Here is a 14,573-nt window from a genome sequence, read left to right on the forward strand (position 1 = left end):
GGGGGGCTTCAGTTATTATTATTCCTCAAGTGGAAAAATCACTAAATTACCGAGGTTGTCCACTCATCTGCTGACACCGAACACTGCAGGCTTAGGTTTTCCCAGCTTGTTTATGGCAGCGGAACCCAATCTACATTTGAATTTGGAGGTAGAGCCGAAGCTCTGATAAAACTGATGACACATTAGGAAAATCTTGAACCTCTCACCTCTACCGTGAAGGAATTTTCACATTTTAGAATTGATTTCATGCTATTCCCCTCTGAAATGACAATTCTATTTACCACAACTCACTGGGCGACTTCAATAGTTACACTTTGCTAGAACCAGATTGGACCCCTTTTACATGTAGAATAGCCATAATTATTCATAACAGACTCAACAAGGTGCAGGAAACAGATGTTGGGTCATCATGCACCACGTAGTTGCTGCAGATGGACATCCATGATGTTGGAGCTGGTGACTGGAGTCCATTAATTGCAATTGTGCAATTCTTGTACAATTCTTCTGACGAAGTTGTACTTTTGTATTTTCTTACTCAGTTGTATATAGCATTTGTATTTCTATTTTATTCTATTGTATAATATTTTATTATATTGTATATAGTATTTTATTGCATTCCAGTGTTTTCTAATTTTTGCTACATCACTTTGCACTTTGGCTGTAACAAAACAAATTTCCCAGCTGTGGGACTAATAAAGGTCATCTTATCTTATTAGAGTAACATGGCAGTGATTCTGGTGTAAAGTTTGAGAATGAGCTTTGTGTATATCATCCTGCTGGAAGCGGCCATCAGAGCACTGGCACACAGTGGTCTATAAAGGGATGGACATCATCAGAAACAATACTTGTGTAAGAAGACCCAAGTAGATCAGCAGTTTCTGAAATGTTCAGTGCAGCCCATTTAGCATGACATGTTCAAAGTTCAACCCCAATCTGATGCTCCATTTAAACTTCAGGTGATATTCTTGATTACATCTACATGTCCAAATTAGGGTGTTGCCATGTGATTGAAACCAGTATCTAATCAGACAGCAGCTGAATAAATGTCCCTAATAAAATGTTTAAGTGTATATACCCACAAAGATTGAGTGCAATGATCAATCCACACACCACCACCTTAAATATTTCACAAGTACTCAAGATAAAATTTAAAAAGCAACCTCATTAGATTCTCATAATTAAAGATCAGATTTACAATGAACATTTAAGGAGATCTTGTAAATACAATCTTTTGCAATCTAAAGTTTACCTTTAAAAAAAGTTTAAACTTTGACCATTTTAGTAATTTCTAAACTAACAGTTTGTACTGAGATTGTGTTTGAATTACGAGTTTGTGACCCTTGACCATGTTAAGGTGAACAAAAACCAACATCTCAGACCAGTGTGAAGTACTGCTTCTGAATTACACTCAAAACAATTATTTTCTGTTTCACAAAAGTACAAGTTACTGCAACCATGTGTCTTGTTAGTGTGGAAAGTTTTACAACTTAGTAGCAGGTGTAAGCATTCAACCACGTAAACATTTAATTGCATTAAAGAGGAAATACAAAAAATGTTTAATCAAGATTTTATTTATTAATTCTATTTGTGCTTTTTATAACTTAATAGCACACAAACTGAATCCCAACCACCCTCAAAAAAAATGACTGCGAGCAGTGTTGCCCCCATTAGTGACCAGTAGGATTGGAGAGGATACAGTTCAAAAAAAAAAAAAAAACCAAAAAGAAAAAAAACAAAAAAAACAAAAAAAAAAAAACACAAAGGCACAAACAGCTTGCTGCATCCCTCAGAGGCATCTTTAATGCTCCACTTCTATAGGAAAGCGCCACTATCTATGCCATGAAAGGGAAGATGTATGCGCTAAAATTATGCCAACATTTTTCACCGTGTGACCCTCTCAGTACGATTCAGGTGATGCGAGATTGGGTGGCTGCGACGCAACAAAGGAATGCTACTAGCTTTTGCTGACTTTGTCGCAGTTTTCAGTCGAACTGCAAGATTGGTACAGCTCCCCTTTACTAAGAAAAGGGGTGGGGGTGGGGTAACAAAACAAAAAACACCTTATCTATATACACTGAGAATAAGATTTTTTTTCCCATGGTCTGTACAATTGGGCCTATACATTATTTACGGTGCAGTCTCGTACAAAAAATATATATTCACTCAGCTGGCAAAACGGATCTCCATCACTTGCCTCTTCAAAAGCAGTAACTTCAATACTGAAGTTAAAGCATGGTTTAGTTACATCATCCTGTTCTGTGCACTGTCTTTCAAATTAAAGTTCACATTTTCACAGTAAACAAGTGGAGATGGACAAAGAGGGGGGGGAAAAAAAAAGAAAAAAAATTCCAGCACAGTGTTTATTTTCTTATGGCCGGAACTCTAATTCATCTACACTTATGACCTTGGCTGGCATAGAGGGGAGTGGCTGCTCTAGTACATCTGATCCAAACCACTTGGCGAGGCCTAGAGGGGGGCTGCCGCCGTGTCGCTGGGAACCATTCGTCCGGTGGGGGCCTTGGCTCTGTGACTGAGTGCCAGGGACACTGGGATGTACTGCAAGACAAGACAAAAGTATTCAAACGACAAGTCTTCAAACAAGATAATTAAATACACCACATTTTAATAACATTTGTGAGAATAATTCTGCCATAGCCACATAGTCCCACTGAATTTGAATATTTGAAATTTTCCTCCACTCACTTGGTCGTTGCTGTTGTTGAAGTTGCTGTTGCATTGCTGCTAACTGCATTTGAGTACTGGCTCTGGGAGGTAGAAGTGGATGCCCAGTTGCACTTAGTGGGTACAGTGGTTGTCCAAGCAGGGCAGGAGGCAAGCCTTGAAGTTGTGCAAGGTCATGTGGTGGAAACATACCTTGAGAGTACAATTAAAGATCAGAAACAATTAGATTTAATGTTCAGTTAGTTACAAAAAGACTAATACAGTTTTTAGTGTTTTTATAAAGCAAAAGGATTTGAGAGAAAAAAAAAAAGCCAGCAACCTGCTTGCACAAGAGCAGGTCCTAACTGCTGGGGCTGGATACCCTGTGCCAGCATACGTTGCACCACAGGGTGGAGCTGGGGAGGAGGGCGCACCATAGGTACGTGGGATAGCAGCGGTACTGGGTAGACAGGACGAGGGAAAGATGAGGATGGTCCTGGAGGTACCATGGCGGGTGGATGGTGTCCAGTAGAGCCAGGCCTGAGGCGCTCTTGTTCTTTGCTAGACAACGTCTGTGAGCTGGTCTTTACTCCCCCTGACTGAGCTACATTACCATCCACTGCTTCCAGGTATAGATTTGGGGAGCTGCTGCCTGTAATCATACAACCGAGATCTCAGTGTTACAGGGTATGTGTTCACTCACAGGTATGAAATTGAAAGTTAAATATCAAACTAGTTGTGGGTACCGTATTTTTCGGACCATAAGGCGCACCGGATTATAAGGCACACTAAGCAAAACAAAACAGTCAGATAAGTCAAATTTTACTCAACTCATTCTTCTTGCTTCCTCCACTTCCGTACCATTGATTCATTAATATTAAATTCTCTCGCAGCTGCTCCATTCCCATGTTGTTGCAGTATATTAATGACTAACCTCATAATGTGGATGGATTATCTCAGTTGTTCTCCTGACAGAAATTTACAGCATCCTGCCATGCAATTGCATTTGTCCCCAACCATCAGGAACCCTCATGTTAACTTTTATTGAGTGGAAAAAAGTTAGCATTCATCCTCCACCTTCACTGTGCTTATGTTATTGCTAACATAGCTATGTCGCTAGCGATCACGTAGCACATCATATACCAGCTAGCCCAACTTCAGTAACCCTACAAACATTACTGCTGTTTAGTTTTCCGTCTTCCCTCAGTCAGAACATGGTATATCACATTTAGGTGGAAACTAACGAGCTAACTTCTAACTCTATTAAATTTAATAAAAATTTTGTTTTCATGGATGCCTGGATGTTAAACTTAATTGTTACACCTGGTGAAGCAGCAACACTGATCATTTTATAAAAAGGTGAAAGAACAGTTTTTAACTCTCAGTGATGCCGCAGTGTTTTGGACCTAAAGAGGACTGAGTTTTGGGCCCAGATTACTCCGTGAGGCTCCTGACTATGGTAGCTGTAATGCTCTGACAATCCATCAAGCGGTGCGGTTTCGTAGCTTACCAAAGTTGTACTAAAACATTTGACAGATTTTTGTGCGCGCATACCACATAAAATTGGTTCGAGGCAAGTCAGCACAACCAGCATTCATGCATAAGGTGCACTGGATTATATGTCGATTTTTGAGAAAATTGAAGGATTAAGTGCGCCTTCTAGTCCGGAAAATACGGTAAATTAATACTGCACCATCGTGAGAATGTGCTGCCGAGTCGTCCTTGGTCTCTGAGCGATTTGAAGGTTCATCTTTGCTCTTCTCTTTTGTTGCATACATTTTGCGGATCACAGATGTGGGTGTAAATGAAGGGGACAACTGACATACGCAGGGGAGGAAGAAAAGAAAGAAGTTAATACTAGCAATAACAACAGGTGCATGAATTAGAAATAAGTCAAAACAACTTTAAAAACAACACTGGGAAGAAAAAAAGTTTGCAGAGTTACGTTTATGCTTACCATACTGGTGACAGTATTTCCTGGAGAGTTTCTTCCAGCAGGCTGAGAGCCTGGTCCAGGGGAACGATTAAGACGCTGCGGTCTGGACAAAAAAACCCAAAAAAAACCAAACACTCAGCCATACAAATTCTAACCAACATTATTTTTCATCCTTGGACGCATACATTATACTGGCTTAATATGTGGCAATATATTCTTCAGCTTTGTTTATAAAGAAAGTATTTGTTTTGTAAAAAGCAGTCAATAGGACTTCAATAAGACATTAAAGTGCATGTCACTCAATTTGCTAAAATTAAATAGTTATGATATCAGTCAAAGTCTCTATACTAGGTGATATTTAAACACGATTAAAGCAAAAACAAACCTATTTCGGAAAGACTTGTCTTGTGGTTGTTTGTAGCCAGATTGGAATTGGTGGTGGGCATGGAGAGCAAGATCCTGCTGGAATGCCAGTGCTTCCAAGTCTGCTTGGTTAATAGGAATAGAGAGCGCCCTCATCTGGAAAGACAAGGTAGACCCAACCCAACTCATCAAAAGTCAAAGTTTTAGCTCAAAGGCCTATAAATGTAATTTTTACTCCATGCTACTACTATCAATATGACTGTTACAAGCAACATGTATCACAACATATACATTATAATACTTAAACAGTAGTTTACTGAAAGCATATTTAACTATTTACATATGAACCAAACAAACCGCATGAAATCTCATCTCAGTAACCTGTTGCTGTGCAGCAGATCCAGGACTGATTGACCTGTGTATATCAGCAAACTGTTCTGGTAGCATGGGCTGAGGACCAACAGGAAATCCTTGAGGTAGGAGAGGATGAAGAACTGTTTATTGACCAATTTAAGGGCTAATCCAATTTAAAGAACTGCATGCCATCATTCTTCCTAGTTCCATGGCACTCCTCAGTAAGCTTACCTGCAGGAGGTTGCAACCGACTATTGAAGTATTCAGGTGAGGGTGCCCTCTGTGGAAAGAGAGGGAGTGAAGGGCCCTTGTGTAGTAGGCCACGTAGAGGTGCAGAAGTTACTGGGGCCTCGGCGCTGCTCAGCAGATTGCCAAACTGCGTTGGGGAGCCACTACGAACTCCCAAGAGCTCCTTTAGAGAGAAAACATTTTCCAATAATTTCTCATTTACTTTATCATTTTGTAGATTTATTGTGAATAGTCAACAGCTAGCCCTGACTGATTGTAGGAACACTTCATTATCCTCAGGACAGCAACCATACCCACCTGGAATATATTTTTTTGTGGCTGTGCAGGTACTTGGGCATCAGGCAGTGTCACTACAGCTTGATCTGCAGTTTGCTGCTTTGTACAGGAGGGAGGAAAATTGGGGTAAATCAAAGTAGAACAAAGTAATTAGTCTGCTACTCTACATTCTGAACTGCAAACAAATTGGCCTTAGTCAAGTCACCGCCAGGGAGGCAGAAGTCAACTGAACGAGATAGACGTGTGCATGCAATTCCACGTCAAAGCGTCCATTCTGCAAGTGAGTAACCCTGTTAGATTCATGTTCCGTTATATTATTCTGACAATTCTTTTGCCCAATTCAAGAAGCTAGTACTTTTGGTTTTTTCACTGACTTGCACAAAGGACAGTTTACAAGACGACACTGCACTGCAAAAAAAAAGGTATACAAACTACAACCTCAACAGTTAAGCAAATTTATGCCCATCATTTTCTATCCTAATTTTAAAAAAATAAAAACAAAATTAAGGGGGGGGGGGGGGGGGTGTCTTAAGCTTGCAGGATGCATTGAACAGGGCCCGAGTTCACCTGTTTTACTGCAACATGCACAACGCTCCAAGTTGACACATCAAGTGTCGACTTGGAGCAAAGAAAATTATAAATATGTAGAAATACTTACAGTGTTTGTGTTGGTTTTGGGGTGAGGTGGCAGAGTTCCACTTGCCTTCATGCTGCTGACCAGTTTATTAAAGGCTGACATGTCTGTGTCACGTGAGCGCGGACGGGCACTCAACCCGCCAGTTAAAGCCTCTTCTAAATGTTCAGCCATGAAGGGCGTTCCATTTCCTCTCTCGGCAGGTGGCACCTTTCGCCTCTGTGGTTCCGAGTCTAGCCTCATTCCCTTCATTTCTCCCTCCACCTCCTCCAATGAGAGTACAACTCCAGAATGAGCTGTGAACAGATTATACAACAAAATTCAACCTTCATGTATCAGAGCTCAGTGTTAAAAAGCAAATTACCATTTCATTGAATGGATTTATTAAATTATAAATTATGTTAAATTAAACTCCACAGTATGCTGCAACAGCTTTCAGTGTGTTACTGCAGACAGAGGTGCAGCTGAATGTTAAAATTTAAAAGCCTGAAATTCAGCTTCTCTCTACATATACCCATTTTTGAAAAACATAATAGCTAACTGCTGAAATCTCCCGAGTTCATCTAGCTATTGTCAAGGATCATCGACGTGTGCACCATGGCATTCAGCACTTGTTTGTTTTTGGCATTCTTGTGCCATACCTACTCAAAGACAAACGCATGAGCCTGCTGAACTGTGACTCTGTCACTCCATGAATAGAAAAAAAAAAAAAAAGTTGGTAATAGGATGTGTGTGGTTAGGAACAGAAAAGGTAGACTTTTAATCCACATGACACTGAGTAGAGCTCAGCTGTGGAAATGGTTTAGTAAACAGACACTCACTGCTGTCCCGAAGCCGAGCCTTATTGGCAGAGAGCGTAGAAAGCAGAGGTTTCAGGTCTACTTTGGCCTTATGCAGCAGCTCCAGGATGTCCACCTTCTCCTTGCATTCAGAAGACTGAATAGGTGCAAAATATGAGGCATTGCCTCGGCTGGGGGACGTGCAACGTGGCTCGAGCCCTTCAGAGAATCAGAAGGGGAATAAGATTTAGGATATTTAACAGCAATCCAGATCATTTCGGGAGCGTAATCTTTGTTTGTACTCAAATAGCATCACATATGATGCAATAGCAGCAGGTCAGGATTTTGATAATATATCCCAAAAGTGTTGTACAAATGTCAAGGGTACATTTCTAAGATTTCTTTAAATCGTGCAAGCTATCCTGATGATTAAATAACTGCTTGAGGCAGACAATACAGCCTCAAAATGATATTTCAAGGAAATCTTTCATATCTGATACTGGGAGAAGAATACTCAATGTTTAATCAATGCCTCCAGCTTGCAGACAGCAGCATTTATTAGTACAAACAAAATGAAGGGCAATTTCTATCCTATCCAAGTGCTATCGTAGGTCCTTCAATTTGACAGACTGTGCAATATGCACAAGAATAAACACATGCTTTAAAAACAAAAAAACAACATTTTATCATTCCTGCTGCACTTTGAATTATAAAAACTGGTGTCTTTTAGTTTTATACAATACCATTTGTGCATACAAATTACTCATAGTTATTCAACTTCTACTTTTATCTTTTGTTATTATTCATTTTTCTTTTTAATAATTTTCTAATATAAACAATTCAGCTTTTCTTTCGCTTTTGTGCTACTGTAACTAGTCAATTTCCCCAGTTTAGGATTAATAAGAGTAGATATATCTAGTGACAAAGCAAAATATACAAAAGACACAGCATAAGTGAAATGTAAGCACAAAAGCAGCTTAGGTCATGTTTTTTCCTAGAAATTTTAATCATGACTTAACATTAACTGAACAGCCTTCTAGCGCTACAGGAATCTGTAAATAGTATCACACAAAATTGATTTATTTTTTTTTTTTTAAACCCAGGTTGTTGTAACATCGGTAATAAGTTTTTAAATCAGCTGCTTTAAGCTCAGCTTTTTCCATCACGTAGCCACATTAGTAGTTTCCAACCACCGTTCGTGCTTCCTGTCATACAGAGACATACAGAGTGCAACTAGTGAACGCTCCAGCGAGTCATTTGTTTAACACAAGGGTTTCACATCCCACCTGTTAGCACCTTCTCCTTGCATACCTTCATGCCCTTGTTTTACTGTGTTAACGTCAGATATCATGTAAAGACTTGTCTTATCACAGAGGTGACAAGCGTGTGCCCTACAACTGCTTTTACAGAAAATAGATTTGACTCAGTGGTCAAGAAATCAAATCACTTACCAGCAAGTTTCTCCAGCTCTTCATGAGGAGTTGACCTCAAGCTGCTGGACCGGCTGCATGGACTCTGGTTACTAGAGAACCACTGGCTGAAGCGGCTAGCTGACACAGGGCCCTCTCCCAAAACATCCTCTATCATCTGTAAGACAGAAATAGGGGCCTGTGAGACAGACTAGGATACAAAAATCTGCATATTGAAGGGTGCAAGAACAAATGTGCCACTTACGTTTGTAGCGCTTTCCATCGATTTAGCACTAAAAAGGTGCTAGAAGACTGAGGGCAGTGTCACTGAATGCACTGCTTTTTGACCTTGTTCTCATTTACCAGCAAGTATTGAATCTAAAAATGCTAAAAGTAGTTTGCAGTTGGGCTTTTCTAGTTCAAACTAGAAACTGCATCCAAGCTACAATGATGGGCATAAATTTGGATTGTTGATGCCTTTTAAACATCTCATTAACCCCATGCAAAAGCCCAGAGAACAGAACATTGATAGTGCACCATTCAGTGACATGACTCACCAACTAAAGACCAAATTCAGTGAGGTCAAGCTAGTGCAGCAGAGGTAATCTTGCACTGATACAAAGTATCAATACTTAGTTTTATATGACTAAATGCACAATTTGTGAAATTCAGATTTATTCTTTTTTTAAAAAAAAGCCACAAATATCAGACTTGTAAGAGTCTTAATTGTATCATTTGTTTTTAAGTTGACAGTTATGTCTGGTTCAGGGGTGAGCAAACATGAAAACCTCTACTGTTAAGCTTATCTGGAAAAATTAAAATCACACTGATATTTTAGAAGTTACTAATGACACCCCATCTGTGAGCTTCACACCACTAAGCAAAACAAAACCATAGTGCACCCCAGTACTTACAGAGGCCAGTCCTGGCATGGTCTTCTCTAGATTGAAGAATTCATTGAAGTCGAAGTCACCAGCTGAAGGCTCTGGAAGAACATCAGTGTGGGGAACTTCCTGATCAGCTGTCGGCTGCAAACCCACATCTTGATCCTCGGGCTGTCCGCCATTACATTCCACTACTGCATACAAGATGTGTGACAATAAAATTAAATACAAGTCACAATTTTAACATGAAAAGTCTTACTGAACTGACTTTCCAAATACTACTAGAAATGCAATAGTCCCTAAAAATGTTGGCAGTATTTCTAACAATGTCTTGACATGCCTTCTTTCAAAGATTCTGTCCGCTTCCTTGAACGCTTAGATTTGCGTTTATCATCTTCCAGGATTTTGTCATCAAATCCAATAAGCTCAATTGTCTCCGACTGGCTGGTGGGACCCCCCGAGAACCACTCTGGCTCCTCTTCTGCATACGAGTCATTCCTCCTCCTTTCGCTAAACACACGCTTGTCACCAAAATCTCTCTGCAAATGATTACACGGGACAAACAATATCAATTTAGAAATATAGGATGGGACAATTAAAGAGTAACTGCACAGAAACACTTTTATAAATTTAGTTCAAGTCTTAAGAGAATTGTGTTTTTAGACAGTTTAAAAAAAAAACAAAAACTAAAAAATGTATCATAAAATAAAGTTCCAAAAAATTTAAGTGCATTCAATATCACATTAGAACTAAATGCAAGGTCATTTGCATCGACTGAAAGCAACAAACACCAACCCTAAATCTTTTATCCTTCAAGTCTCTCTCGCGCTCCTTTTCCTTCTCTGCACGAGCTTCTCTCTCAAAGGCACGGGCAGCAATTATCCGTCCACTGCCAATTCTGCGTGACCCTCCCATACGTAGAGTATCATTTTCTTTGTTTTCCAAGGGGCTGATTGGGCGACGGATATGAGGGGCAGCATTACCCTGACATCCACCTCCGAAGCTACGTCGCTGTGGGCTCAGTACTACATCCAGGTCATCTTCCTTTAACCGCTCACGGGGATCTAAAAAACAGATGGGGAGGAGGGGAAAAAAAAAAAGTTTTATGGAGTACATAGACTACATGAACAATTCCACTGCAGCAGTTTAGAAATCTTGTGCAAGGCTGGAACTTAAAATCCTAAACATTCATTGATCAGAGCACAGTTAAGTTTCTAGACAACATTGTTATTACAAAATGCAAAGATGAAAGGATAACCATCTACCATCAGTAATAGAGATCGAAAATGTGACGTCATTTCGGGAGTAAACTCGCAAAGGATTGTAGGTACAAGTGGCAATTGGTACTAGCGTGCACGGGCTATTACAAGACAGCAGTCACAAAGAGATAAACAGAGACACAAAGAATGGCAAGAAGCTGTTGTATTATTTACTGCCATAGCCGGTCGCATGATAGCCACGGGAAGCAGACAGGTAAAGAGATCGTTTTTTTAATCAGATTCCTTCGTGGAAGAAAAATTGTTCAAGTCATGTTTCCGATTGGGTTAACCTGGGTTATAAAGAGTTTAAAGCCGTTACCACAGCGAGATTTGATCGGTTGAGAGAGAGGGAGCGACATCAAAACAGCCACAAAAAGTCCCGCATATATGTGCCCAAGTGTTGTATTGAAGCAATCAAGTGATGAATAACTGTTTTCCAGTATGTTGTTTTACAATGGGTTTTTTTTGCCGTGTTGATTTGTTTTTCACCGAAGCAGCTAATAAAGTACAATGGAATACAATTTTGCCTCTTTCTTGTAAGATTCTATAATAAAATGAAACAATACTACCAGTTATAAATAAAGACAATAAATTGAATTAATTATGAAACACTTATTTTATTTCTATTGGATCTGAAAATGTTGTGTTGGCCTGTAAACGAGATGCAGAAAAGTTTTTAATGACAGCTGTAAAATGAAATAGTCCAAATCAGAAAATAGATACACCAAAGTAAACTGGACCTGGGCTTGTTGCAGGAATCTGAAGTTACAAAACACTGCGTGAGTGTATGCACTCACACTTAAGACATAATTATAAATATCTGCGTGATGAAAGTTGGGCAGCATGCTAACGTTTTTAGTCCACTCTGTATGCTCGTATGGTCTCTTTTTTGCCTTTTCGTCAAGTCTGTCTTTGTACAAACCTGCCTTGTTCTGCTTCGTTTTGTACATAACTAGGGATTAAAACCACAGAATTAATGATTACTGGAAATGCTAGCGCTTGATGCAGTGTTTTGATTTTGCTGCCACTCGTACCTACAACGCAATGCGCGATAGTCACATGGTCTGTCGATCTCCATTTACCTGGGATTCTTCGTTTTAATGGAACTCTGTCATCCATGTAGTCCTTCTTAAAACCTTCCACAGGTGAGCTTCGCTCTGAAGTGGGATATAATGAGGCGTGCCATTTCTCAGGGTCCCAGACACCATCACTATTTAAAAAAAAAAAAACAAAAAGAAAGAAATAGCCAGAGATAAGACTTAAGTCCATACTTTAAGTCAAATTTCAAATGAAGACAGACAACTACAGCCTCACCTGGGATCCTGTTTAGGAAAAAATAAAGAGCAACAATGAAAAATAGGCATGGGCAAAACTACAATACACAGGTGAGGCCATCCATTTCAACCTTTATGCTGTGAGCACAGAATACAACCCAAAAAGAGGGTGCAAGAAAATCAGATCTTCAAAATAATAAACCAATTGATACTGTTGCACTAGCAGTGTTTAACTCTGATGACAGACTACTATAAACAATTTTTCCAACAGTTGAGACAAATCAAATTTAATCTGAAGTCATTCATGAACTCTCCCATAAAGACATTACACTTAATGACGAGTTCTGACACCTCAGTATCCACCAATAAAGATGTGATTAGATGACAACTAAAACTGAAGGGTAGCTGCCTAGGCAGAGACCACCCTCACACCTCACCACACTAGCGGATGCAAACATAAGCAGATCTAAAAAAATAATGACCAACTGCTCAGTTCGGAAAAGATATTTGAGGGCAACTCCTAGTAGGCTTTGAAGGGGTAAAGAGGTCTCTTTTTTTAATGATTAAAAATAAAACCCCAAAAAACAGCTTGACCCACCCTTTAATGAGCCCACTTCTCATATAGCTATAGCCACTGTTCCTGGCTCTAACAGCTATGGGACAAAGATACAAGTCTTCTAGCGCAAGCGTTTGTTTAGCTTCTCAAGCAGACATCTGAACAAATCTTTGACTGTTGTTTAAGAATTACCCCAAGGAATTTAAATGAGCTCCGAGCAAGAGACAAGCTGAAAGTACATGTGACTTCCAAAAAGCAGGAGCAAGTCTTCTTGACAGTTAAACCATGTCAATGATTATTACAAACGTTATGCAAATTTTAGTTTCAAGGCCGTGAACATACTTGTGTAGAAACTCCTCTGCTTAACCTCGTTTAATCAAAGTAACTTTTGATCACATACACTTCAGTTCCAGCAAAACATACATTTGAAGAACTGTTGATCTGTGCCAAAAATCTGTATTTCACAGCACAGAGTAATACTAGTACTTTTCCTTACTAGAATTAACCCATGCTTTCTCATTTGAGAAGCATAATCTCCTCTCCAGTATTACCCAGTGTGACTTTTACAAATTCATACCTGTCATATTTTTCAGAGAGACATTCAGGCCTTTCATTGGAGATTGGCAGCTCTTTGATTTCCAAAAGCTCCTCCTGCAAATAAATTGATAGTCTAGTTTAATTCACAGCAACATCTAAACTTGATAAACAATGACACAGCTGGCATTTTGTCACCTTAGTGTATCTGTAAGGAGCTGTGGCTGCCGGCTTAGGCTGGTCGACAGCAGCTTCACCATTCTTAGGCTCTACACAGGCATCTTTCTCCATGATGGATTTCAGTCAGAGCAGACAGTGTCTCAGCCACCAATGACTCTACACCTGTGGATGACAAGTTAACATTTACAAGTCAATTATACTCGACTACGGCCACTAAATACAGTCTTAAAGGCCAATTACTTCAAATGAAAGGACGCATGTTCCGAAGATTTTAAAAAATCAAACAAAAAACACACGGCTTCCTTCTGTTGCTGCAAAATATATCAGATGTATTGCCATCTTAAACTAGGCAGCACGAGAAAACAAAATTATAGAAAAGTTGCCGTGAAGAAAAACTCTCATGGAACTTACCTGTACCGGGCAGTTAAAGAACAACCCTAGAGTCTCAGGTTGTTGCTGGCTAATTAGCAATTTAATTGACAGCAGCTGAGAACTGACATGTCATTATATTACAAAGCATTTACGTCAATTTACTAATTGGCTATCGCATTTGAGTTGTAAACGAAGCCGTTTTGCAATGAAAGGATTCAGCGAGTTAAATACATGTAAACATTTTAATACAAAACATTCCGCATCTTTTCAGCTTTAGGAAATAAACGCTACTAGTTAGCCAAGAGATTGATACAGGGTTAGCCAAACGATGGTAGCGTCCCACACAGTTAACCATAAGGCGAATTCATGGCACAAAAGTTGTGTAGACAACCGACTTGCAAGTCAAATTTTGGCAAAAGACGGACTTACTCAGTTTGAATGCTGTAGGGAATGCCGGTCGCTAACGGCCGAGCTGATCACGTTAGTTAGCTGGCTAGCCTAGCCTAGCACTTTGAGCTAGCTAACTAGCTGGGGGACTGGGGATAAATGCCCACCCAGCGAGCACCAAATCGTGAGCCGGTAGAGTTGTCGCTGTGATTTCAGGGAGCACACACTATAGAGGGGTAACCTAACACAATAAGACTGGTCCAAAACAACAAATTAAATCACACGGAACCGGTGAAATCTCAAATAATAGTCTTCTCTTTCTCTGTTTTCTAAGTCGTAGCAGAAATTTTCCTCTGATCACCGCTTTAAGAAGGTCCTGGCAAAGATTACGCCGTGACCAACGCGCCTTTGTAAAAATTAAAATGGGCAGGTGTGCGTTGGCGATACTTATTTTAAAATCTAAATC

General features: G+C 39.7%; 1 protein-coding gene across 6 annotated transcripts; it reads right to left on the reverse strand.

Moving 5' to 3' along the window:
• Positions 1 to 1,633: 1,633 nt before the first annotated feature.
• eif4enif1 (eukaryotic translation initiation factor 4E nuclear import factor 1) lies at positions 1,634 to 14,504 on the reverse strand. 6 transcript variants are annotated; one of them, XM_006783072.3, is made up of 19 exons: positions 14,150 to 14,504; positions 13,367 to 13,510; positions 13,212 to 13,285; positions 11,887 to 12,014; positions 10,341 to 10,609; positions 9,886 to 10,084; positions 9,576 to 9,739; positions 8,704 to 8,839; positions 7,295 to 7,471; positions 6,543 to 6,769; positions 5,861 to 5,935; positions 5,546 to 5,726; positions 5,318 to 5,430; positions 4,983 to 5,116; positions 4,619 to 4,700; positions 4,355 to 4,478; positions 3,002 to 3,313; positions 2,704 to 2,874; positions 1,634 to 2,556 (listed from the first exon to the last, which is right to left on the reverse strand). In XM_006783072.3, exons 2-19 carry the CDS (start codon positions 13,457 to 13,459, stop codon positions 2,369 to 2,371), a joined length of 2,847 nt encoding a protein of 948 aa, XP_006783135.1. In that variant the 5' UTR covers positions 13,460 to 13,510; positions 14,150 to 14,504; the 3' UTR covers positions 1,634 to 2,368. The 6 variants fall into 6 exon arrangements, with proteins under 6 accessions (XP_006783135.1, XP_035760395.1, XP_006783133.1 ...); XM_035904502.2 differs by having other exon boundaries at positions 6,498 to 6,769; XM_006783070.3 differs by having other exon boundaries at positions 5,861 to 5,938; positions 6,498 to 6,769.
• Positions 14,505 to 14,573: the final 69 nt, after the last annotated feature.

The sequence above is a fragment of the Neolamprologus brichardi genome, chromosome 5 (assembly GCF_056152115.1).
Source record: "Neolamprologus brichardi isolate AB-2024 chromosome 5, ASM5615211v1, whole genome shotgun sequence".
Lineage (NCBI taxonomy): Eukaryota > Metazoa > Chordata > Actinopteri > Cichliformes > Cichlidae > Neolamprologus > Neolamprologus brichardi.